Here is a 25373-nt window from a genome sequence, read left to right as displayed (position 1 = left end):
ACATGTATTTTGCTCCAAAGATCGCTGAACGAAACAACGTCAGAGTATTAGCTGTCAAGTGGCTTCTGCGCCCAAACCACCTTTCCACGAAAGTACCCATGGACCTTCTTTGACCTGATCTCCCGACGGTACCTGGCGGCAAAAACGTGGATCTCTTCTTTACTCCACCCCAAGAGATTTGCAATGAACATGAGAGTGCCTTCCACGTCCTGTAGAATTGCAGCCTGGAAATATTGACCAGCCTCTTTGAGCTTCGGATCTTCAGGCCATCCGCCGATGGGCACCTAGCTTTTGTTAGAATGAACGAGTTAGACGAAAAGTATGATGCAATGCGTACTTTGATTTCTTCTTCCTCAATATTCGCGAATCCTGCTTCCTTCATGCTTTCAACTTGAATATTATCCTCGAGAACAGAAAATGGTCGTTGAAGCTTTCGACCCCCCTCCATAAAGATCTTACCCCATTGGCCCATGGCACTATCTTCGGATACCGAGTTATCATCACTCCCAATACAAGGCGAGGACTCATGGCTTTCGATGTAGCCTCCTGGCTTCAGGCATTTATATGCTTGCTTGAACAGTCCGGGCCAGTCAATAATGCTGCCGACTAGGAATCTCATATGTACATAATCAAGTGAGTTTTCTTTGAAAGTCCACTCCTGGGTACAATCGTCGATTTGACTGAAAGGTCAGTATATCAGTATAACTATATTATCATCGATGTTCTACCAACAATTCGAGGTTTGGTGGAAGCCAGCCTGGCTGGATTGGGGAAATATCGATCCCAACCACTTTTGCGCTGGGAAACTCGTCCGCAAAGTCCCTGTCAGTATAAGCTATGCCCTTAAGGTCTGTTCGTGAGGGTCTTACATGGCCCAAATTCCTAGTCAAGCATAGTTAAGAGTTGTCGATTTCGATGGGGGAGACAGTGACGCGATCCTTACCTGTGCCTGTTCCAATGTCTACAACGTTCTTGACCGAGGCAGACTAATCAGCAAAAAGCTCAAGCCCCATCATGCGGATCGAAGAGTACCTGTATATTGTCCTTCAACGGCGCTTTGAAAAGTTTATCGTTGTACATGAGAATCAGAACGTGGTGACTGGGAGTTGTAAGTAAAGCGGCCAATCTCATAGACTAGCTCCTTACTTGATATCCAGCGCTTCATTGGCTTGATTGTCATTCGAAATCCTAGGCAATGGGTCAGCTGTAATGTGCCGAACTGAATTCCAGCGTACTGAGACTGCTGAGGTAACGACTAACCAGTACTGAGCATCGCCTTGTTCACTATGATATCGCCTACCGTTGATCTCTCGGTAGCGCAAGATATCGGAGGAAAGTGAAGCCGTTGAGCTTGCGGAGTCTGATAATGTTGAGTCATTATCGTCGTCGTCGTCGTCCTGATCAGGCTCCTGGGACGCCAGAATGTTAATCCCATCAAATACGAAGGGTGATATGCTGGAGACGTACGGTCTGCGTCCAATGCTGACCGGGGAGCAGCCCTATCGGAACTTCTTCCTGGGGCGCGGTGCTTGTTGTCGGCGCAGGCTGATCAAAAGCCTTGTCGCTGGTTTGTGGATCAGACATGACGAGCAATAAGACTAAGGATGAATAGTCCAAGTACCATGAGGTATGGTCTAGGTCTGGCTGCGGCATTTAGGAGTAAACACGGCGCGGGGTTCATCGGATGATGTGATGTCAGCCAGGTTCGCCTCTTGTGCTCAACCAATATGGAAGGTGGGCATATATACAGAATGTCATGTTGCAACCCACACACAAACAGGGGCCCTTGCAGGTACTTTTAGCCGACACATACATGGTGCAAACGGAACAAGTCGTGTATATCAAGCAGCTATCAGAACAGAAATACTAAAATGAGAAAACATCATATTACCGAAACTAGTCACAATATACCCGCACACGGCCACTCAACATCGGCACGCTGGTGGGTGAAAGATCCCGCAGCCAGGACCGTAGCGACTCAATGTCCCATATCTCTCCCGCATCAGCTAACTCGCACAAATTCCCAAAGTGGCTCGCTCTTTCAATCTTGCACGGGGTTCCAGGAGGACAATCTGCCAATGCACTAATGCCGTCTAAACTCATCTGGGCATGCGTCGAGAATGGCTTGATGATATCTTCCAGCCTTTCCGATTTGCAAACAACTCCATCATGGAACGGCTGTTGTCTGAAAGTGGTGAAGTCTTCGCCCAGCTCTTGTCTAAATCTGGACATGAACTGTTCCTTGACATCGCGTAGAGTGTCTCTGAAGACCTGCTTGTTGTTACGGTGGTGGTCCAGACCATCGGCCTGGCTCAGTAGAATCCGTAGCGGTCGCTTATCCTCTTGGTCACGGAGTAGCTTGATAGCTATACGTAGGGCGCTTTCAGTGGCCTCAGATCGTGTTCGGTCCATGGGGATGACGATTATAACAATGGCGAATAGCTCTTGGAACACATCAGCCATGTATTTGATCTCTGGCTTTTGATCGTCAAAGCCGGGACTGTCAAGGTAAATGCCACCAAGGTCAATGGAGTCGTACGACTAGATGCCCAAAGTCCTGCAAAGGCTGCTGGATCCGGGCTTGAAGTAGTCCTCCGTTGCACCAGTCAGCACTGTCAGCATCTGACTTTTGCCAGCTTCCGTGGAGCCCTGTACCCCGATGCAGATCTTGTCCGAGAGCTGTAGGCGGAGCTGGGCGACTTGAGCAACACTGGAAAGCCATCTAGGCCAGAACGAGGTAGGTGTGATGCACCATTGGTTGGCCTTTGCCCCGGGATAGTCTTTCAAGCCCTCCTCGAGCTTTATCCTCCACTTCTCTAACGTCTTTGGGGCACGACAACCTCCGATATCCTGCCTTACACGATCGAGTAAAGTCTTCTCCACTATGTCTTCGGACTCAGCTATTGGAAGACCAAGTGCTTGTAGGATGGTAGATAGAGCACCAGGAAATGTCAGGTTGAGATACTCTTTGTGCCTGTTGAGAAAATGGTTAATGACAGCGGTGCTTGCAAACAATACAGCTATACCACCAGTAACACCTACTCCAGCGGCGGAAATGGCTCCTACGCCCAAACTCTCCATGAATGATGAAGCTAGGACTCTGGAAAATAACGAAGCTCCAGAAAAGTACGACGGCAAAGCCCCCAAGGCGGCTGACGTGATCTGATGGCCCTCAGTGGATTTACAGTACCATTCGTACGGAGCGTCAAGTTGGGTGATGATGACAAGATGACAGAACTGAATGACGCCCATCACGTCTTGGAACTGAGACACTGCTTGCTCGGTGCGTCTTGAGGGATCTGTCGAGCGATGATATAAATCATGGCTGAATGTCGCGAGAGCTCCGGCAAAGGTTGGTACACATTTGAACTGACTTGTCAATGTTGGTCTCTTGGCTGCTTCCCAGCTCTTGACAGAAAGTTGAGCTCGGGTGATCCCTGGGGCATTCTGAGTCAGAAACAAATCTGTGATAAGCTTTCTGAGTGCTCTAGGGCAGTCAGGAGGAATGTCGTGGAGAAGACCAGTGTCAGATTCCTCGTCTCCGTACGCCCCGGGCATAGACGCATGGAAGTTCGATTCAATCTCAAAGTCTTTTGGCCAAAGCACTTTCAAAATAGTAAAGGCATGCCCTAGGCGACTGACGACAAGATGGGGACTAGCATCACTGACTATACCATCGATACATCCTACAACAGGTTTGATGTTGTCAACAATCGTCATGACTTCTTCTGGAGGATGAGCATCGCGAGAGGTATTGTCAGTTCTGAGGGTCTGAACCTTTGATATCTGTGTAACGAGTGCGCGTATCATCGCTAGTCGGATACTCTCAAATGTCGCTGGTAAACTGGCCCTATCCAGACTCATAGATCTCACTGTGTCGACGTTGACGTCTGTAGATCGCCCGAAAATGTCGTGTAGGGTGATGCCTTTCTGGATGGCGATTGAAGCCTTTCCAATATCTTCAAATGGATCATTGGTCTTGATACGATACACAAGTTTAACCGATGTCTGGATGGAGAGGTCAGTTGAGAGGTCCAAGGGAAACATAGAGATGGGTACCGACCTGGTAATGGTCAGACTTGATAGGAAACCCAAGAATTGTGAGAAGAACATTGCTTGAATCTTTCCTGAAGGTTGCCCCTCTTAAGAGATATTGCATGACAGGCGTATTGACGTCGAGTGATATGATCAAGTGATCGCTGTGAACAACGCAAGAACAATTGATCACTGTTCCAGGCATCGGAAGTATCATCGATGAAACATTAGACTGAATTTCATGGTCGACGTCCGATGGGGCTCCCCGCAGAAGTTGCGCGCCGATCAGTGTTCTGGACGTTTAATACACAATTTTGAGAGGAATATAATGGCCATTGTCAAAACTACGAGGTTCAGAGCTTGACGAGGCTCTGCAACGGCTCTGGATGGTCAGCTCATAAGCGCCCACGACTTCGCCACTTGCCTATCATAGGTCCATTAACAGGGTTGAAAAGCCACATTCGTGCTAACATTAGGCAATCCACGGGGGGCAAGACTTCTGGCATTAAGCTATGGTGCCAAAAATACTTAGTCTAAGAACCTCTAAGTCTATACTAAATGATACTAAATTAGCCTAAGTTTACCTAAGGCTTTTCATCACTTAGGATGAAGGTCCGAAGTTTTAATGCATCCCCCTGGCAATCCCGCCGCTACACTAACTGTAAGCCTGAACAAAAGATTAGGAACGGCCTTTTGAGCTGACGGGCGAGTGCGGCTGCAGAACCGTTGCCATGTGATTCCCTTGCTGGTGGAGTGGCTACATGATATTATGACCGCCCATGACACCAGGATCGAAACTGCAGACCGTGGCTGACGGAAAAACGACCGTGATGTCTTTGATGGAGCAGATATAGAACATCTCTCGCTTCGACCTCGAGAAGGCCTTGAAATTTGTGTGTGATGAGTAAGAAACCCTACACACTGCAAAAGGAACACCTACCAGTACGGCTGAATTTGTCGGACTGCAAAATGCCTGTCTGCCTTGAGCTCAGCCTCTGGAGCTGACGAGACGGTCACCTGGCGAAAATCCGCCACCAAAACGCGGATAACTCGCAAAGGCGTCCTCAGTAAGCCTCACCCCGCGCGGCCCAACGATTGGCTTAGAACGCCCCATCCCTGGATCAGGTCATGCTATTCTTCTGCCAGGTCTCACGAGGTTTATTCTTCTTGCTTCTTAGACACTAGCTTCTGTGCAGCCGTTGAAACAGCGTATGGTTATCGCGCTCTGTAAGCCACTCTGATAAGCCGGTTCAATCCTTATCAGCCTTAGTGCAATGTCGTTTGGGTATAGGTACCATCCATAATTGCCTTCGTTTCTGAGCAATACGATCACTGACCGAGGTAGTATCGGCGACTTGATCGTCATCGCTGGCCTGATCGAACGCATCGCCGTCGAGGTGAAGTCGTATAAAGAAGCGCCACACCATTTCCAGCGGCTCGCAATTGAGCTTGACTTTCTCTCGAAAGTTTGCCACCAGGCATTCCATCTCGTATCGAGTCGCGTCGATGAGCAAGCCAGACTTGAAAGAGTCCGTGCCATCGCGTTGCAATGTCTCGGTCCCTTACAGGAGTTTGAAGAAAAGATGAGGCGTTACGAGAATACCTTAGGCCCAAAAGGCTGCTCAGACAACAGCAGAAAAGGTTGGGTTCGGAGCTTCAAGAAGCGGCTGCATTGGTCGGCAATCTCACGCCATGAAGTGGATGAACTTCGCGCAATATTAACTAGTGAGATCTTGGCCATTAATACCCTGTTAACTATGCAAAACTGGTGAGTGATCCAACATCACTAACCACGTTCTATCGTCTGACATCGCTTAGGGAGAGTCTAAGGCCGGGAAATACCATAAATAATCCCTTCACAGACCATTTGAAGGCCCTAATTATAACCACGCAGACAGCCTCTCGTGAAATAGGGACCTGTTTGGTTGAAGCAAAGGCGGGCTCGGAACGACTAGAGAAGCTTGTGGTTTCTGCAAACTTGTCACAAACTGAAAACGAATACACCCTGAAGCTGGTCAAGGAGAACAACGAAAAGACAAGTAGCATTTTAGATGCCGTCACTGACACCATGGGAGTGGCTTCATCACAGCTCGTCCGACTATTCTCTCTTACTGAGCACCTGGAGGTATGGATCAGGACTCTCGTTCATTACTGCAATGAGATAATCGATCTCGTCCAGCGAAATACTGACATGCTACTCTCAATTCACGGTATCGTAACGAGGCTAGAGTCAGCCATGAGAGTGCCTGGAGTGAACTGTCCGATTCTGGAGTTCGAGAACCCCTTTGGAATTAAGATGGCCCTGCCTTTTCAAATGTGTGATACTTGGGAGGTATAGTATTGTCTCAGTTTAATTGATTTTATACTGACATTATTTAGGGTCTATGCCGGCTCCTGGTCGTCATGTTCTACAACAAGCCGGGTCACCGCCTAGTGGAGCGACGACGATTCGTCGTTATGCAATCACGGACAAATATGCCCATCAAGCCAGAACACTGGTCAACATCTATCGTTCCAGGAGATTCACTGAATATGTCAATTCTCTTAGAGCGGCTTGGCAGCCAGTCCACTGGATTTAGATGTCCTAGATGTGACTACGTATTTGACTCGATATCATCTAGTTTTAGGCGTGGATACCAATGGTAAGTGTCTTTCGGAGATTTCTTATAGCAGAGCACGTAATCTTAAGATCTGTCTTAGCCCGAAATGCTTTCTTTGGTCAGACACTGCTGACGAGGTGCAATTGGGCATCTCATTGATTCTAGCAGTTTGACGATTCCGGTTCCTCCGCCTGAACCCGTGAACTGGGATTCGTGGACCAGGCAGTGGAGATCGAGGTTTTTACGACCACAAGCGCTGTCACGACTACAAAATTCCGCCATGCCGTTTGATAGAAGTCCCTCTTCGAATACTGACGATGAAGATGTGGACGTATCTGTCTTTCGCCGTGTTCACGTCATTCCGTTCGAAGGAGACCTTTTGCGCTCTCTCGTTAGGATTGGAAGTCAATGCCGAGATCTCTTGCTTAACTATTCGTCTCATTTCAAACCAAATAACCCTCGGCTACCACCGGAAACAGTTGTGGAATTTAAGAGCCTCGTCCAAGAATTGAGCGAGCTTAAAGCCACTGGTATTTATCCTCTTGCGGAGTTGAACGCACGCCAGAGTACAAAGGGTCACAAGGAAGTCCTAGAGCAATGGATCAAGAGGACGGCCCAGGTGGTGTATCATTCCCTTGTTGACCCATTGTTACGTGCCAGAGTGTCCCATGATGAGATAACGGAAATATCTCAATGGCTTTCAAACCCTGCACCTCCCCCGCCAGCTGTATCAACACCAAGTAGAGCCAAGTTTGCACTTGACTCCTTCTGTGATGATTATTGTAGGAACCAGTATTTGTTACGGTTTGCTCCCAGGAAGACTAAAATCTATCTACCCTCTACTCGATTCACTTCACATGATGGTTCTCAATACAGACTGCTGTCTCTAGAAAGTCACGAAAGTTGTGCTGCAACATGGAAGCTCGAGGACAATTCGTATGAGCAGAGATTCTACGGGGGAGAATTGAGATCTTCCTCTATTCTTCTACAAAAGATGTTGATACTTGATAGCTATATCTGGGGCTAAAAGGGATGATGCGTCGTAGGAAACATTTTACACAGAGTGTTGTGACAAACCCCGCCTTTCGCTTTGCTTATCTATCAACAAGGGCATGTCATACGTTCTACCCTTGCCGTCCAAGCCGTGTAAGCATGGATCGACAATAAAAGGGGCATCTTATTTGCTTACATGTCCCGCCGGTTTCTATCTCTTCATTATCTTACAACAAATACAATCGATTTACCATGGAAGAACGCAGGAAGCTGTATGGAAAGTATCCATCGATGCGAAAGCTGGAAGAGCTCGGAGACGCATACGTTGAGGTATTCTCATTATCTGAAGTAGTCTCTCAATCACTGACATGCTGATCTCTCAATTGGAATGATGGTCGCGAAGCTGTTCTTCTACGCTGGCTTTATGAGCATCCAAACTTCCCAAATATGCGCAACAATCCCCTGGTCATCTGTGAAGCCATGGACGAATTTGCCGCTCAACAAGACTTCTTGATCAACATTGGCCCCGACAAAGCAGAAAAGATCGCTGCTCTTATTGCTGAGACAAAGCCAAGTGTCTTTGTTGAGCTGGGTGGTTATGTTGGGTACTCAGCACTGTTCTTGGGGAACGCGTTGAGAAACGCGCACAAGGACAGCCAAGACGCTAATAACGGCATCTACTGGAGCCTTGAAGCCGATCCGGTCTTCGCAGGTATCACTATGAACCTTGTCGATCTAGCGGGACTATCAGATGTCGTAAAGGTGATTACGGGAAAAGCTGCTGACTCCCTTAGACGACTGAAGGAAGAAGGGAAATTGGAAAGTGTGGATATGCTGTTTCTGGACCACATTGAAGATTTGTATGTTGCAGATCTGCAAGTCGCTGAATCACTTGGATTACTCAAGAAGGGGAGCTATATTGTGGCAGATAATGTCCTTCGTCCTGGTGCACCTGAGTACAAACAGTATGTCAAGGAACATAAGTCCATGGATACTCGAGCGATTATGGGTCTGATTATCCCTGGGGAGTTCGAGGTAAGTTATGACTCACGCGCATTTCCATCAGTCTGCTGATCGATGACTAGGATGAGATTGAGGTGACAGAATACAAGGGCTAACTGTTGCTTGTCATGTCTATTGATATGCCGAGCCCCCTCTACAACAATTGATCTACCTTTCAACAAGGGATAATGATAGTATATAGCGTCGCCGTATAAATTATGTGCATTATCTCTGTCACCGAACTTCAACATTATTTCACACTCTGTGAAGCTCCTTGGCATGTTGCTTAGGATGAGCCAAGGAAACTAGGCTCTGGGTTAAGGTACATCTTGTCAAAACCTTGAATTTTCCAAAGCCCGGTCTCCGTATTTAGCGTCAAGTTTGTGTGCTTTATATCTCCGGACTTCAGGGCTCCAGATTCAGCCTGGACGCCATCGTTAGGCCGATGGATGTGATTGTCTCCAGCAAGAACCGTAAAATTAGCTAATGGGATCTCCCAAGCGTTATGAGTCGCAATTGATGGCGAGCCTGTGTCCCTGTTAGTTTCATGTCCACCAATTATGATGATTGATTGGCTTACCAAAGAATTGAGCTGAGACATCCTTTGGAGTGACTGATAACTGAAAATAGCCACGGTAGTAGCCCTCCTGCCAGAAGAGCTCCTTGTTCTCGGCAATAGCTTTACGAGACAGCTTTCCTGCGTCAGGCTCGATGGACTTGAGACCCGATGTGCCCCATGAACTCACGGCTGTGCCCGCGAATTCAGCCCCAATGGCACCCTTTCCCGTCTTGGGGTCGTACTTCTTAGTGCCCAGCCACGCTAAGTCAGATACCTAATAAGAGTCAGCGGTGTAACGGAAATAACAGTGGTAGAATCTATACCCAGTTCATATGACTATCTCCCGACAGGAAGATGTTGTTGTCAATCTTGTTCTTGTATAGATGATTAAGTGTTCTATTTCGGTTTGCGATATAGCCCTATTGGACGTTAGTAGTCAGACTCCTCTGATCGAAGGAACATATGATAGTCATACATCCCAGGTGTCTCCCCCTCCAGCCGCATCCCCTTTGATGTGAGAGAATACGATCTGGTTCCCGATCACTCGCCAGGTTGCGTTCCTATCCTTGGATTCGGACAAGGAGCGGTAGAACCAATTCTCCTGTCGCCCTCCCATCAAAGTCCTACTCGGATCGTCGCTGATTTTCTCGATATACTTCTCGTTGACGTCTACTTGCGGTCAGAAGTAGAACTTTCGGCAGCTGAGAAAGTACTTACAGTCGACTCCTTTACTTCGGTCATACAATCTTGTGTCCAGCATCACGAGATCCATCAGCTTTCCCAACTTGAAAGATCTCCATACACGGAGGCCATCGTCCATATCAGTCTGCCTGATCGGCATCCACTCAAAGTACGCGCGAACAGCATTGGCTTTGCGAGCATCCGTGGCCACCTTCGGACCTTCTCCCTTGAAGGTATTTGGCTGGTCGAAGAAGTCGACATACCCATCTCTGTACGCGTTATCGGCAAGTTCTGGCCCATGTTAATGGCCCGACTTCTTGTAAAAGGGGAGTGAGCCCTACCGTGGTCATCCCAGGTTGTGATCCAAGCTGAGTTTTGGGCCAAGAGTTGCAAGTCTGGATCAGTCCGGTGCTATGTCGCGTCAGAGCCTGCCTCGAAGATTCATGAGTGTGTGGTAACAGACCTGTCCGTGGCGTGCACGGTAGTCATATAAAGAATACGTCGGGTGTTGTGGAATGGAGCCGCGCTCCTTGAACAGTGTATAGGTGCCATATTCGTAGATATAGTCACCAAGATGAACAACCCAGTCGTGGTTATCTTTCCGGGCAGCATTACCGTAGACGTTAAAATATCCTGGAACTTTGACTGGTCAGTGGTGGTTGGCAGATGAGTGTCTCCGCACTTACAGTATGCGCTACATGAGAAGACTGCTAAGTTGATCTCCGACACATCATCATCGGGCCGAGGTGCTGTCTTAGTTCTTCCGAGAGGGCTTGACTTTTTCGAGTTGCAGATGTTGAACTGGTAGTTGTATGTTGTTAATGGCTTCAGCCCTTTTGCTTCGACCTTCTTCGGTTAGTTCCCTTGCTTGACCTTGGTATGGGAACATGCCTTCACTGTGTAGTCAATATCCGCTGTAGTATACGCCTTTCCACTGCTAACGACTGACTTTGAGTCCTTCTTCCCAACTGGAAAGACTTTCCAGTGCACGCAGATAGGGTTAGGATCAGCCTCTATAAACTTCTTGGTCTCATGGCTGTAAAGCGGTTCGGTTCCATCAATCGGCGCGGTGTCAGCGGAGGAGACATTGGTTGGGGCAATTCGAGTCCACAGTATAACACTGTTGGGCCATGGATCGCCTGAGGCAACACCATGGGTAAAGTTCAGCTCCTCTGGCTTGAATGCGATGTTGCCACGCTTCCAGGAACGTCGCTGGACTTGATCGACATCGATGCCGAACTGCGTATGTCGAGGCGAGGGACTTCCATAGTTGATGTTACCATCGAAGCTGGCTTCGGAGAAGACTAAAAAGCTTGCAAGAGTAAGAAGTACTGAGAATACATAGGTCTTCATGGTTGAATAATGTTTTGAGGGATGTACGTCTTTGTTGACTGATCAATATGCAGTCAACTATCGTCTTATATACATGACATGAACAGCTTCCCCTCTTCTACCCCATCTGGCAATAGCACAATGCCGAGTAACTGATATCACATGTCGCCTGAAAGCGATCGTATACTCGGCTGAGAGAATGCGATCGCTTTGAGAATGAGGTTAGTGTAGTAATGTCAGCGACCAATCAGTAGGTGATCAGCGCGCCTGGTACAGCTCAACATGGCAGGAGGATTCTCTTAGCTCATGCGTGGCTTGAGACCACTAGTCAAGAATAAGAATGAGGACATGGCATTATCAATTATTACTGTCTAAATGCTCATTGGCCATGTCTTTGCCCGTTTTATGGATGTTGCCCGAGATGTGCCAGACGTCATCGTCCTCTGAGGAATAAACGCCAGAAACCCAGCACTCAACAACAGATTTAGACGTGGAAGAATGAATTTAATTAACATTTTAGGTTTCATTATCCGCTAAGTTACAGCTCTGGTGATAAGAAAATAACGCTTCGTCATTTGTTAACTTAGATTCACAAACTCTGACTGAAAAAACTTAACATCGATTCACTGACTAAACTTTTGTCCCTCGCTGGTATAAGAATAGCAATTCGCCCACCTAGGTTCGAATTTCGACTTTCTTCCCTTAGAACGCTTGACCTCACCATGGAACATTCCAACCAATCACCCCAGGCCAGGCCATCTGGCGAAGTGCCCAGCATCTTGAACCCGAAGTTTCCAAATTCGAATGCAATATTTCATTTCTTTCCTAGACTTCCTACGGAGCTGCGACTTATGATTTGGGAGCGAATCCTGACGCGCGAGCGATACATCAAAGTTGAACTTTGCACCATGAACAAGAGGACTGGCAAAATGCATCGCGCTGGAATACCTTTTAAATCCTGGCGACTCACAGAGCCATATGGAATTCTCTTACATCATCCACCAAAGCATAGCGCCTTGTTCGGTGCGAGCGTCGAATCTCGTGCGAGCGCCCAACGATTTTATCGCGTGGCCCTTCCTTGTCTCTACGTCACGAAGTCTCCCTCGGCCATAGACTCACTTGAAACAAGTGATCAGAACACCGAGCATAATCCACAAGGAATGGCCTTCGTCCACGCTCGGCCATACGGTGCCAAAATACCGAAAAGAGATCGAGTTCTCGTACCAGGGACATTTGTCCTTAATCCTGAGCTGGACACCTTGGAGATTGATGGCGTGTCCCTGTTTGCGAACTTTGCGAATGATGTTTGGGATCATGACCCCCGTAAAGTAGGGTTACGTCACGTAGCCTTCTTACATCAATACTCGTTTTCCAAGTTTCGTAAACTTCCTCGTTATGCCCCTTCAGAAGAACAGCTGCGGCAAGTCATGGCTCGGCTTCAAAGTGTCACATTTATGCACTATGCTGATGTCGCCAGAATATTCCCCAAACCTCCCGTTAGAAACCAGGGCCTATTGAACTATTGCTGTTCGCTTCCTGTTGCAGGGCCTACTAGTGACTTCTCACGTCAGCAGGATCCACGAATCATCCGGCACGAGGTTATTGACAATATTTATTTCGACGTTTCCAGCCGGTCAGCTCTCCAACAGCAATACAAAGAGTGGGTGGAGTTGGTAGAGAAATTGGGAGTGACAACGCCATGTGTCTGCAAATTTGCTTACACAACACACCAAAGCAAACTGCCGATCAGCGATGAGTCTGGCACTGTTACGCATACGAAGTGTCAAAGCGAAGGACGGGAACTGCGACTTCGCGAGCGGAGAGATCGCTACCAATTACATGCATGGGTGCATCTCCAGAAGGCCGCAGGGCATCTCAATGGAGCAGTTGAAACCGCGATAGGATTTTGGGCATTCCCTGCCGAGGCTGTTGTTCAATTCAGCCGATCCCAAAACCTCACCGACCGTCAACTTGGGTGCTTTTATGACCTTTCTGCTGCCCAACCCGAGCTGTGCCTGTTCGACCTCTAGGTCTCACGTCTCAAACCTCAGGTAGGGCATTAGAAGCCTACGGGGCTTGCGTCAGAGCGAGCAGGCAGTTAGAAAAGCCGGTATATTAAGTTCATCCTGAACTTCCCTAACATATCTTAATACCATCTAAATCCTTCTATCACTTAGTCTGCCGCAAGGAGATCTTTTGGCGTGCTGAACTCATATACACTGTTCAAAATACACACCAAGAACCTTTGCACATACTCCTCACTATGAAGTTGGGAATTGAAAACACTAGAAAGGTTAATCTTCCCATCCCAGCTGCCAAGGAAGACTGCAACACCAGTAACTATTGATTGACTGGCGACCCATACATCGGTGAGCTCGACCATGTCATTGGATGCAGCGACTACAGAGCTCAGGTTGCCGATTGAGGAGAGGGAAACAGGACAGAATGGTGGATCTGAGACAGACCAGGGATCTGCCCCAGGAGGAGGAAACTGGGATCTGAATGTCAGAGGAGCGAAGAGAACCTGTTCGTGGATACCCTCCGATAACCTGGGTTTGTGTTTGTTATAGAAGTCTCGAACCTCTGTCGCTTTTTGAGGCAAGGTCTTTGACGCAGAGTTCTTGCCCATCCCCAACCCAGGAACTTCCAAATCGATACCCAAGGCATGTGCGCAGACGGCGTGATACGCTGCGCCCGCATGATCAGGGCTATTACATTATTGATGGCAACTTAAGTTCCAATTCTCCTGATTCTCAGCGTCGCCTTCATAGGAGGGATCCTATTCTGTGCGATCCAGGTGTTTCGCGGTCGCTCAGCCACGACGGTACGAGAAACTCCGATTGAGACAATTGAGTTCTTGCGCTGGCTTTCGCGAATCGCCGAGTCGAGCTTCTCGAGTTGCGCGACGGCGCGTTTGTTCCACTTCCCATCGTGTTGCTTTAATACGCTCTCTATTTCTTCGCGAAGTTCAAGAATAAGATCGGGAGATGATGAAGCAATGTCAAGAAGAGCATGGGTGACTGCAAACGTCGTCGTGTGAATAGATGCAAAGTTCAGTAGCAGAACACGTTGAGCCAGCGCGCTAACCTGCCAGTTCTTCGGGTTACCAATCTCCTTAGCTTGCTCAATCAGCCATTACAAGTAATCGTTCCGATCAGACTTGAGGTGTTCATCTTGCGAGTCGTACTCTTCTAGACGGGCCTTGATTTCTGGTTCAACGATCTTCTCAAACTCGCGCGTGTGAATCCTGTTGGATCGGGTGATAAGAGGCGCAACCAGCGGTTTAACGAAGCTTGGGAATAACTTCATCACCATTGATGACAGTGGAATATCCTGCGCAAACGCGATGCCCAGCTTTAGCATCTCTTCATTTCGACAAAGCGGAAGACCGAGGAATGCTCGGTTGGTAATTCCACTGAGCATCTTTTGCGCCGATTCCATGATGCAGATTTCAGACCACTCCGTGCTGTTCCCCAACTGCTTGCTGACACAATACTCAATTTCTTCAGCGAGATCTGGGATAAGATTTCCGACCTCTTTGGTGAGCGTGGTGGTGACCAGTTCCAAATGAATGGGATCATGGGTAAGTGATGGGTCCATAGTAGTGTAGTCCGTCTGCAAATCTTGCTGTGCCGATTCGTGCATGCTGAGCATATTGGTAGGCTGCTCGCTGGCAAACTTTGTATCTGATCGTGGAAGATAAATGATGTTACCACCGTCGATCAAGGGAAAGATGGCAGCCTGGTTTCTATACTGGATGTACGCCGAGTTGAGCGCGGCCTTGACGTCGAGCGAATTGCGGATTTTGGCTTGTAGGATAGGAAACCAGTCGCCTTTACGCGCACCAATGATTGGTAGGTTAGGCAAGTTGGAGGGCCTAAGGAAAAGACGATATATGATGTACGACATCAACAGAAGGAGCGGCGCAGCAATGGCCGGCCGCGATAGCGACTCCAGTACTGGATTTGCCATGGCAGTTAAGAGTCAATATCGGGTTCACTAGTACAAAGACCAAGGGGATGACTGCCGCCTGTAAGGTTATACTTTGGGCTGCGAACATAAATGATGAATGACAAAGAGGATTTGGGCGATCGAGCGACCACAGACTTTATAGCTCCAGGAGATTGGCATGACAAGGTAAAGCGTCGGTATAAGCTCTTTCTCACTGGCTGGTTCGCGTGAACGAAGTACGAGCGAGCTGTAGTGCTTGAACTAATCGGTGACAAGTGCTGACAGTCAGGGCATTCCGCTAAACCTGGCCAAGCTAGCCTTGTAAGATCGCTAGTGGAGGAATGCCACCACTACGAAGCTGTGCCTGAGAGATGCGACCCCCTCACCTCACCTTGGGGGGCAATAAAACACCAGACCTTGTTGTGGGTGCTAAAAATATTCAACCGAAGATCCTTTAAATCTATAGTAATTTTACCTAGAATTACCTAAGCATTTTTGTTGCTTAGCACTAAGGTCCTAAGTTTTATTGAATTCTCCCGCCTCTCAGGCGTCTCCATCACGATATGCTTACGAGTACTGATCGTGAGTCGGGTGTTAGCAAATCGGGTTACCTGTTCGTCAATGTCTAAGTATACAGGTACAGATGAGTTGACTTCAATGTTCGTTCAATGCCTGATCTCAAAAACGGCCTTGACACCAAGATGATCAGTAACCCACGGCTTCTCAAAGCCAAGCGAGAGCAGATCCTTCCGGACATCCTCCTCCGACTCATCCGGCTCAACATCAGCACCAAACCTCTCGAACTCCAATAGCTCAAGTCCATCACCACAGAAGAATACCTTATCCATGCGTGAGCATCCAAATAGCTGTCGTAGCTCTGGTAGAGCCTGCTGTCCCCATGTATACCCTTCGTTATCATCCCTACCGTCGCCTTCTGTGCCACCGAGTTTGAGGTATGCGTCTTCAAGCTTGTTGTCTGTGTGGAGAGTTCTGTCGAATGGTTGAATGGCGTTGAAGTCACCGGTCACGACAGCGCCGGAGACGTTGTCGGCGTGCATATGTGAAGCGATGAGCTGCATTTGGGCCGGGCGACGTGGTGGCTCCAGTGCAAGTGATTCGAGGTGAGTGTTGCAAAGTCGAAGCTTCTGACCAGATGCTTTTACATCAACGAAGAGGGCGTCGCGCTCCATCCGAGTCGCTGAGTAATGCACTCGAAAGCAGGACAGGATATCAAGTCGGCGATCAACCAGTGTCGTTGTACCATAAGCGCCCGAAGCCCAGTTCTCAGTATTAATATCTGTCCGATAGAAGTCATCCCGAATCCAATTCTTGTCGCCAATGAGATCTAAATCAGATGGTACGCATTCCTGAATGTTAATGACAACAGCTGTCTTGTCATCAGACCGGTGCTGGCGACTTAGCTCTTCAAGGTGCTTCAGGGCTGAGTTCATCCGGCTGTCGCCATGAGGGAGCATAAAATCGATGTTCCAACTGTAAATAGCTAATTTGGTGGCTTTGGGTCGGTCTGGTGAGGGTTTAGATGTTTGAAGTGGCTGCCATTCATCCGCGTTGCTGCTCCACCTGTAAAATGGTTGCTTGCAGGGTTCGTCGGGTCGCCATGGAAGCGATGAGGCTGGTTTTCTCAGCGCGATGGCATTTTCCATTTGTTTCTGGATGAGCGCTTGCATTTTGAGTAGAGTTCGTCTCATAGGAAATGCAAGAAGTGAAAACTCCTGACAATTCGTGGTCACAAATGAAACGTGGGTTGATTCTGGTCATGAATGGTGTTGGATCCGCTCGGTGCGGGGTATTCGTATTCCGGCTCTGACATAAGATCCAAGGCAGCAACGAGTTTATTCTGCCAGTAACCAATAGTTCAGCTACAGTGAGATAATAAAACACTGTGAATAAAAAAGAAGTTCCTCTTAAGCATTTGGCATCAAATGTAATACTTCACTGACCAACAGTAGCGCAACCAGCGACGGAGATGAGGCATAGACGAATGCGGCAACAGATGTAATGATATAATATACTGGAATGGAGCCCAAGACAGAGAAAGCAGTTGGCTCATGTTTATCACGATAGGTCGAGCTCAAAATCCCACACTTGCAACTTGCGGTCAGGAAATCCGCCCGCTTGTCTCACAAACACGCTCAAGATTCCTGATTCATGGAGTCTCATCTTATCAAAGAGGGGCTCCGTCGAAGTGTTTGGGATCTCAGCCAGGCTCTTCCAGTCCTTGAAATCGTTCGAGGCAGTAGCGACGTAAATAGCAGTCGATTGCTTCACGGGATCAGGTAGGATACCGAACAAGTACTCCCCGCTTGCGTCGCCAGCAAGTTTGCCTCTTGGGTCGTATAAGTCGGGCCCGTTGAGACCAGCGGGGTTGATGGCATTTTTCGTCCATGTTCCTTGTGAAGTATTAGCGAAGTTAATTGAAGGGAGATTGGTAGACTTACCATCAGTTTTCCGGAGATAGTGCTGATACTGATGCTCACCGGACAACAGGTCTCTCATCAGAATATGGAACCGTCCCTTGGTGTCGATGAGTTGTCCCTCCTGGTTGACCATGCGACTGTTCTGAGGAACATCCCAGATCAAAGTGCTGTCATCGGATGTTGAAATGGGCTTCGTCAGCTTGGTGTCATTCGTATTAAACCACGTCCTGCCATCGTCATTCGAGTAGGCAAAATAAACACCGTGATTAGTGTCAGCGTTCGGGGTTTCTCTGACGGTCCACGAGGTATACAACTTTCCATCCAGGTAATCCAGTCCGTTGATGTACGCGTTGTTGTCGTCACCTTGGATGTACATTCGGTAGGCTTGCCATTTGCCAGTGGATGCGCTGTAGCGATGGATGTAGCTGTCGCCCGATCCAGATCTATAGCTGTTAGTTTGCGCTCCAAGACACAATTACAGTACTCACTGTCCGATTCGGAATTCCATTAGAAGGTCACCATTACTCAGAGGTTCGAATCGCGGATACGTTAGGGGTGAGTAAGGTCCTTGAGACCCGGCAAGTTCATGGACGACGGGGCCGAAGAGATCTGAGGTCCACATCGAGGGGACGTCTTTCGCGATACCGATTTTCGAAATGCAGTAATTGATCGGGACATCCTTAGAAAGTCAGAGAGAGTCACCGGTCTTGATTTCAACTTACGTGATGATCAAAGCTGAGGTGAATCTTCCCATCCCCCGAAATACCCATAGAGATCATGTTATGGCCATCCATCGTCTTCTGAATATAGTCACCAAGTGTGAGGAATTCCCAGTCGTCGACACTAGGTGAAACCTTTCTGCGTCCCACCTTCACGAAATGGTTGAGATATCCCGCCGGGGCAGTTTCGTAAAAGGTGACATATTGATAGTCTCCATATGTAATGAGAGCATCTTCTTGGTAGCTCACGCCATTGAGTCGTTGGGAGCCTTGAACATCGGTACCAATGGTCCACTGTTTGGTGGACTTAACCGTGAGGGCTGAAACCGCCGACATCAGGCTTGTAAGTGCGAGTGCAATTCTATACAGATGCATTGTGAGTTAAAAGGTACAAATTGAGAGGTAAGGATACTCCAGCATAGGAACGGAACTTCAAGCCATGGTATATATGAACATTGCAGTCTTACCGATTTCACTATCACAGAATCGTGTCCCGGGTTTTTGCCAGCTTGACGAACTGTTTCGGACTGGCACTGAATCGGTCTGGAGAACCCTTGTTCGCCAAGATGTTGTTCACAGGCGCTGCTTTTCAATTGGAGAGGATGCAACCCCGCGTCGTCAATTCTCCCGAGATTGCGGGGAGAAAGGCTTGGCTTTGATATCACCAGGGACCTGAATAACGGCACTTCTGACCTTCCCAATCATTACTAGGCACGGCTCGTATTTAAATGAAGTTGTAGATCCACGGAAAGCAGATCACCCCCGCTTTCTCAGTTGTTTGTTATTGGCTTGAAAAGTCCCCTTTGATCAACAGGTTTTTGGTCGGACTCAGATAGCCCGACACCCCGATGCACATGACAAGGTCGTGACCCATATGTTATTGATTGAAGACCACATCACATCTCGGGGTATTGTTGCACAAAACTGATTGTAGCCCATCACATGACTGAGTCGCAGCCACTGGAGTTTGAACCCTCAATTGTGTCGGTGGCGTAGACCCCGTGACAAGTCTGAAAGTTTGCCAAAGTGATAGTAGCCACGGGCAATAAGTAAATATATTCTCATCAACCAGAAGGATGCTAATAGATATTCTCATTCCACAATCGAATTGGAGTTATGTTGGGCTTTGAGTTACTTTCTATGTTATACCTAGGGAGGCATGGCCAAATACAGAGAACATTTTCACCTTGCTTCCCTTGTTCTCGAAGTATCAAGTTTCGGATCTCTTCTTAAAGGCTCATTTTCCAAGAAGATCTTGTATTTGATCTTTCCACTAGCTTTACTCAAGAGCCATTGTATTATCCGCCCCTCGAATGCATGGGTGACCTGCTGTCATCAACTACAAATCGCGACCAATGATCATTGTTTCTGATAACATTAACTTAACTTTCGTGGCTTCAAAGCCGTAACGCATGAGATACAACCCCGCTCTTGATTTGCAGACCTGATCTAAGTTCATGGAGGGGCACATGCGTATATTCTGGAAGCCTTGGATAGAAGCCTACTTAAGGGGCTGCACGCGACTCGTGGCGAGTAGGTGTTCCCTGGCCTCCCCCATAAAAAATATTTTGTTCACTTGCTTACTCTATATCATCGTAGACTTCTACCTAGGTCAAAGAACTCCACAGAAAGACGACCAATAACAACAGGCCAAATACCTGAAGCGTTGTCTTCCGCTTTCTCAATCATGTCACAAGAGTCCGAGTAAGTGTTCAGCGTTCGTTTTGTTCACTACGCTGAGTCTTGTAAGATCTTGGGCGCAAAATATATATCACCCCAGACGTGGATTGCGCTTGGATTTGCAGAAACCGCAGCTGTGTTCCCCCTGGGACCCTACTCCATTTTATTACGGCCTGTATCATGAGTGAGGCTAACGAAGACTGAATAAGTAGACAACTCTCTACTTCTGAAAAGAACCTCTTCCTTGTATTCCTAAGAAAGGACCTTCGAGATATCGCGGCTGTAGAGTTTATCAGACACACCATCCAGTGTACCAGCTTCCCTCCTTGGGCAGATGCCACTGGCGATTTGAAGTCCAACATCATCGAAGCGACGCCTAAACAGGCAGAAAAGATCGCGAGCCACGCCGACATTGTACGCATAACGCCAATTGAAGCAACATGTTTAGAAGACGACACAGACCCCGAGGATGATTCAACCAGAACGGTTTACGTCGTTCGTCCTACAAATCGCAGGGACAAAGGTCAATGCAGCTATATCCATGCTTCGCTCAAAGAAATATTCCAAGATCATCTAGAACCTCAGGAACTGGGATCTCATCGCGTCAGCTATTGGAAAGTCAATTCAACAAACGAGCAGGTGCTGCTGGCTGCAAAGATCCAGGGTGTCAGATCTATAGTCACTCTCGATCAGTATCTTTTTAAACAGTCAGAAGCAGTTGTAATCAGGAAGCGAAGAATGATCAGGCCAATAGCGGTTGAGCATCAAGATGAATGCAAAACCACAGACACTGCTCTCAAAAACCTCGTTGGGACCAATGTAATCCCCCGATTCCTGCAAGATGGTAGGATCAGTCACTGGACTGCAATGCTATCTTCAGAAGAAGCGAGACAGGCCTCAGCTCTTGAAGGGGTGTTTTCAGTCCGCACAGCGGTGTTAGGGAGGAATGGTACCGTTTCTGGGTCACCTCCGACGAATGCATGCAACAACGATTGATGGAGACAGAGCAGACTGTCCAGCAAACCAGTCCAGTTTAAGGGCAGCAGAGAGAAAGAACTTATCAACAGCTTCTTACGATCAAATAAAATATTCCCTCATGATTTTACTGAATAACAGTAGTTCGAAGATAGCACTGCATTTTACTTGGTGCGTCCAAACCCCTGGGTTCAGCAGACTATACCTGTCTAATGAAAATGAAGAAAGCAAACCTATTCCCCCAGTAGCATCATGCAACAGAAGATTAATTCGTTGACATGGTAGACAGCTGTGTATGGTAAAAAAGGTCCCGGTGTTCAGCAGGGTCACATGTCACCGAAGCTTGCCGATCGGGATAGTAGGAGCCTGTGCATCTGTCGGCAGAAACCAATGATGCCAACTTGTGTTTCACATGGGATGGCAAATGGTCACTTAGTATCACTCCATAAAATCTCAACTATATTGAAGAAATCATGTTAGTCTTGTTATACCTCATTCTGTAGCACGCTGTCTTAACATAAGGCGCTTCGATTGCGAACCCGTAAGCGACATGGAAAAATTATCAGACCATTTTTACAAAGTACACCCTTGCTGCTTCGATGATGGGGTTTCAAACTAAATTCCCGACAAAAGCCTGCCAGTGTTTGTGACAATAAGAGGGAAAGAACTAGCATGACATCTTAAAAGTCGGCATTGGAAAACAAGATATTTTGCACTAAAACTCTACGGAGAGCTGTGGTAAAGAAACGTAGGACAAAGTGATGACCTGGAACTGCCGATATATCATTTGCCCTGTGTGGACTCTGTATGATGGTACATAACACAGAGGATAAATAACCCTCTGCGGGGAGCTCCATTAACGTAGCACATGTGGGCGATGAGCTCCTCTAAAAATTTACAATTTATTTGGTGGAACCCTGTATTGATACTGGGAATGATCATTAGTTTATTATGCATGACGCGGTGAGTGGTACTTAAACCTTAGTGACCAAGTCTATTCGTGCGACCTCTAATTGTTTGCCCGAGAAGCGCCCGATGTCGTCTTAACCTTTGAAGTTTCTGCATATAGGGAGAGAATAAATAACGAGCACCCTTGGTACAAGATTACCTAGTGATCTATTCCATTCGTTCCGCTTCATCACCTTCACAACTACCGAAGTATCACGGCTCATATTGAGCTGACTTTAGACCATGCCAGACGAACCTAGGTAAGACCGCAATATTTTGCATAAGAGTTCAGGAGCGCTGCTATGAATAAATCATTTTTCTGTTATCGCACGAGAAACACAACCGGGCAAACTCCATCCTTTACCATGTTTATGCACATTCTTCTCTTTCAGTGGTTAACTTTGGTACTCTGTGCAGTATCAAACAGCGCTGACACAAATAAAACCATTTCTAGCTCTTCTGACCGTGCAGGATTGCTCTACGCTGTATTCCTCCGCCTGAGTCCTGATGCCAACACGAACGCTGATCTCATTCCAAATGCTCTTACGAGCGATGATTTTGCTTCCTGGGTAAAGATAGATGAGCAGATCATTTCAAAGACGATCAGGGCGACCCGCCACGAAATTACAGCTATCCGACGACGGCCTGATTTCGAGCGTGTTGTACGGATAGAGGCTGCAACCTACGAGACTACAATCTTACAACAACAAGAATACCTGGACAGTTCAGGATATATAATTCTGCCAGTTGATCTTCGGAAGCAAGAACAATGCAAAGCGACGAATAATTCCCTTGACCTACTATTTAGAACCAACATTGAGGCACAGATGATAGGTCAGGGGAGTATTTATATGTGGAAGGCTTACTTATCGAGGGACCAAGTGTCTGAAGCTGAGAACCTGGACGGCGTCAAGTCCGTGCAGCCCAACCTCCACAATCTGGACCACAGATAGGTGGCAGGCGCATACGTGATTCGTCCTGTTGACCGCGAAAACCAAGAACAGTGTGCCGAGACAAGCGCGTCTCTCGCGAGACTCCTTGGGGAGCACAATTACGAATCAATTTTTAGTCATCGAGATGGCAAATTGCAGAAATGGAGTGCAGACTTGTCCAACGAACAAGTAGCACAAGTTAAGGCTCTCAATGGAGTGAAGGGCCTCGGACCCATTCACAGAGGGAGGAGGTGTCGTCTGGGTATAAAACCAACCCACGGCCTAGAATCTCAAGCACAGCAAGAGATTCTATATGAAACGCAATTAGATGCTCCCACGGAGTTGGTAGCTGTTAGTCAGCCAAGGTATGTGTCTTGGCTCCAACCCATCCTTTTGGTCACCTATTTATTGTATAGTACAATCCCACGATTGGGGGACCTTAAGAACTATGTGCATGTAAGCCACTGTGGGGGGCAGAGTTTCGTGTATCATGTCGAAACTGGGGTAGCCTTCAAGGCACAGAGCGAGGTAATGTCTCCCTAGAGTAAAGTACGTTCTCATTCAAGGCGCTTACTGAAGAAGGAATTCCGGAATGTTGCCTCACAACACCTTGTTACTGACCTGGCTGTACAACACGGAGATAAGCCTTGGTTCGATGATGATGATGAAGGCGAGGACGACGAGGACATGCATTCACATGGAACGTGTGGCGCCGGCAAAGCACTTGGAACTCAATTTGGTGTTTCCAAGAAAGCCACGCTTATCGTTGTTAGAATGCATGAAGTCACCTCTAAAGAATTCGACGCAGCGCTGAAACTTATCCTAGCGGACTTGGAAGATCACCCTGAGCGCCGAAAAAGGAGCGTCGTCACAATGTCGTTGACGCTGGGCCAAGGCTGGGAGGAAGATGACAATTTGCAAGACTTCACAGACCTTTTCCAAGATCTATTCGCCATGGATGTTCCATTAGTTTGTATATCCGGTAACATCGAAGAAGGTTTCGAAGAGCCTGATATAGATGAGTATCCCCCGTTAATGGAAGGGCCTGACTTGCCACTGATCGTGGTGGGCTCGGTGGATTCTACCGGGAAACTGTCCGACTTCTCGAAAGGTGGCCCTCATGTAACTCTACATGCAGTTGGCGATCCAATTGAGTGTTTGCCAAGAGACAGCAAGGATCCAGTCGAAAGAGCAGGAACATCATATGGTACGCCAATCGGCATGACCTAACATTCCCTACAGCTAACATGAGCCTACACAGCCGCACCACAAGTCGCCGGTGAGATCGCGAATCTTCTCTCGTACGACACAGTCCCCTTTGATACCAGCGACGGGAACCTCGTGAAGAATCTCAAAGCTTACCTTCAGTCGGATGCAGCCAGTTGGGAGCGGTACCCCGGCATTCGTGTACTCTGGAACGGGGTACGAGAGGAGGATAACCCGAAAGAAACCGTTAAGTGCAATGGCCTTGAAACCGACAGGTACATTGAGCGGGAAGAAGTCAAGCATCTGATCGAGGATGAGTTTTGCCCTGAGGTCAGTAGTTCGCTTGATCTTCGCCCACAAGGTTCCGCGATTTCACGGATATACAACATGGATACCCCGAACAAGGTCACGCTGTCTGTGAGCCTGATTCAAGGTGACAGCGTAAGTGACTGTGTTAAATACCTCATGATGACTGTGGACGACTGTTACCGTGTTGATAATGACCCCTCCGATTACAAAGGCGGTGGCCTAACCATTGTTGGCGACGCTACCTACGAAGTATACCCTGGTTCTTTGCGATCACCCTCCAGGTACGGCAAGCAGGCTGGTTGCGACAGCACATATAAGTTCACCTTCAACGAGTATTGGGTATGGGGCCACGGCTGGGCAAGCTCAGACCATGGCGAGAGGCTCAAGAAAGAGATCACGGGCTGCGCACTCCTGCCTGACACATGGAAGTTCACCTATGGTATCGGTGAAGACGGTCGTGAGTGGACAGCCAGATTTCGCACCGGGGTTTTTCAGAAAAGCTGTGTCGGTAATGCAGTTGGGAAGACATCGGGCATTGACGACTTTGGGTGTGCAGGATCTGGTTAGCTTAGTGGATTTTTGATACAGCTGAGAACAGCAGCTACTTCGTGTTCATAGGCTCACATTGTTTGCAAAGACACGATGAGGCTTGCTGGTATTCCAATAGCCTTGCGAATGAGTTATTTGCCTATTCAATACTTCTGTTAGAATTTTGATATAGCGTTTCTCATGCCCCTCTCCATATCCAATCATCTTAGGCGCAGTGGCAGAGTGGTCTAATGCGATAGACTAGAAATCTATTCTCCTCGGAGGCGTCTGTTCGAATCAGGCCTGCGTCGATTGGTTTATCTTTTGCTCGAAACATGGATTGGTTTTCTGGTATTGTTCTTTTTGTCTTCTGTTAGTTCACTTGATTGACTAGCAAGAGTTTGTCTGCGGCTCTACATTTCGGACGTTAGTTAATATGTGGATTGAAGATAATCGATGCACTCAGATCACTGAGCCCGCTATAA

The 25373-nt window shown here is 47.8% G+C and overlaps 10 protein-coding genes across 10 annotated transcripts; 5 read left to right on the top strand and 5 right to left on the bottom strand.

The window, feature by feature from the left end:
* Window positions 1–47: 47 nt before the first annotated feature.
* FSUBG_3408 (uncharacterized protein) lies at window positions 48–4113 on the bottom strand (the record flags this gene model as incomplete). The annotated part of the gene is made up of 11 exons (XM_036681286.1): window positions 48–284; window positions 338–680; window positions 733–822; window positions 870–882; window positions 944–986; window positions 1033–1099; window positions 1147–1188; window positions 1261–1409; window positions 1468–1598; window positions 1920–2541; window positions 2656–4113. The coding sequence occupies 11 exons, from the start codon at window positions 4111–4113 to the stop codon at window positions 48–50; spliced, it is 3195 nt and encodes a 1064-aa protein (XP_036541060.1).
* A 1679-nt stretch (window positions 4114–5792) lies between these two features.
* On the top strand, window positions 5793–6808 carry FSUBG_3407 (uncharacterized protein; the record flags this gene model as incomplete). The annotated part of the gene is made up of 4 exons (XM_036681285.1): window positions 5793–5803; window positions 5854–6367; window positions 6415–6677; window positions 6736–6808. The coding sequence occupies 4 exons, from the start codon at window positions 5793–5795 to the stop codon at window positions 6806–6808; spliced, it is 861 nt and encodes a 286-aa protein (XP_036541059.1).
* A 1267-nt stretch (window positions 6809–8075) lies between these two features.
* On the top strand, window positions 8076–8746 carry FSUBG_3406 (catechol O-methyltransferase; the record flags this gene model as incomplete). The annotated part of the gene is made up of 2 exons (XM_036681284.1): window positions 8076–8663; window positions 8714–8746. 2 exons carry the CDS (start codon window positions 8076–8078, stop codon window positions 8744–8746), a joined length of 621 nt encoding a protein of 206 aa, XP_036541058.1.
* Window positions 8747–8916: 170 nt separating this feature from the next.
* FSUBG_3405 (alkaline phosphatase) lies at window positions 8917–11223 on the bottom strand (the record flags this gene model as incomplete). The annotated part of the gene is made up of 9 exons (XM_036681283.1): window positions 8917–9158; window positions 9211–9463; window positions 9513–9608; window positions 9665–9858; window positions 9907–10161; window positions 10212–10281; window positions 10334–10509; window positions 10557–10671; window positions 10744–11223. The coding sequence occupies 9 exons, from the start codon at window positions 11221–11223 to the stop codon at window positions 8917–8919; spliced, it is 1881 nt and encodes a 626-aa protein (XP_036541057.1).
* Window positions 11224–11924: 701 nt separating this feature from the next.
* Window positions 11925–13232, top strand: FSUBG_3404 (uncharacterized protein; the record flags this gene model as incomplete). Its single annotated transcript, XM_036681282.1, has 1 exon — window positions 11925–13232. The coding sequence occupies one exon, from the start codon at window positions 11925–11927 to the stop codon at window positions 13230–13232; it is 1308 nt and encodes a 435-aa protein (XP_036541056.1).
* A 700-nt stretch (window positions 13233–13932) lies between these two features.
* FSUBG_3403 (cycloheximide-inducible CIP70 (cytochrome P450 family)) lies at window positions 13933–15174 on the bottom strand (the record flags this gene model as incomplete). The annotated part of the gene is made up of 2 exons (XM_036681281.1): window positions 13933–14284; window positions 14342–15174. The coding sequence occupies 2 exons, from the start codon at window positions 15172–15174 to the stop codon at window positions 13933–13935; spliced, it is 1185 nt and encodes a 394-aa protein (XP_036541055.1).
* Window positions 15175–15818: 644 nt separating this feature from the next.
* On the bottom strand, window positions 15819–16841 carry FSUBG_3402 (endonuclease exonuclease phosphatase family; the record flags this gene model as incomplete). The annotated part of the gene is made up of 1 exon (XM_036681280.1): window positions 15819–16841. One exon carries the CDS (start codon window positions 16839–16841, stop codon window positions 15819–15821), a length of 1023 nt encoding a protein of 340 aa, XP_036541054.1.
* Window positions 16842–17229: 388 nt separating this feature from the next.
* On the bottom strand, window positions 17230–18685 carry FSUBG_3401 (uncharacterized protein; the record flags this gene model as incomplete). The annotated part of the gene is made up of 4 exons (XM_036681279.1): window positions 17230–17564; window positions 17613–18034; window positions 18080–18270; window positions 18314–18685. 4 exons carry the CDS (start codon window positions 18683–18685, stop codon window positions 17230–17232), a joined length of 1320 nt encoding a protein of 439 aa, XP_036541053.1.
* A 1312-nt stretch (window positions 18686–19997) lies between these two features.
* On the top strand, window positions 19998–20986 carry FSUBG_3400 (uncharacterized protein; the record flags this gene model as incomplete). The annotated part of the gene is made up of 2 exons (XM_036681278.1): window positions 19998–20014; window positions 20203–20986. The coding sequence occupies 2 exons, from the start codon at window positions 19998–20000 to the stop codon at window positions 20984–20986; spliced, it is 801 nt and encodes a 266-aa protein (XP_036541052.1).
* A 1170-nt stretch (window positions 20987–22156) lies between these two features.
* FSUBG_3399 (subtilisin) lies at window positions 22157–24927 on the top strand (the record flags this gene model as incomplete). The annotated part of the gene is made up of 6 exons (XM_036681275.1): window positions 22157–22173; window positions 22368–22575; window positions 22867–23210; window positions 23412–24052; window positions 24107–24817; window positions 24878–24927. The coding sequence occupies 6 exons, from the start codon at window positions 22157–22159 to the stop codon at window positions 24925–24927; spliced, it is 1971 nt and encodes a 656-aa protein (XP_036541051.1).
* Between the last annotated feature and the right edge of the window lie 446 nt (window positions 24928–25373).

Source organism: Fusarium subglutinans (assembly GCF_013396075.1).
Source record: "Fusarium subglutinans strain NRRL 66333 chromosome Unknown NRRL66333_c0000029, whole genome shotgun sequence".
NCBI classification, from domain to species: domain Eukaryota; kingdom Fungi; phylum Ascomycota; class Sordariomycetes; order Hypocreales; family Nectriaceae; genus Fusarium; species Fusarium subglutinans.
The sequence above is the reverse complement of the archived record's forward strand: the minus strand, read 5'-3'. Positions and strand labels throughout refer to the sequence as shown.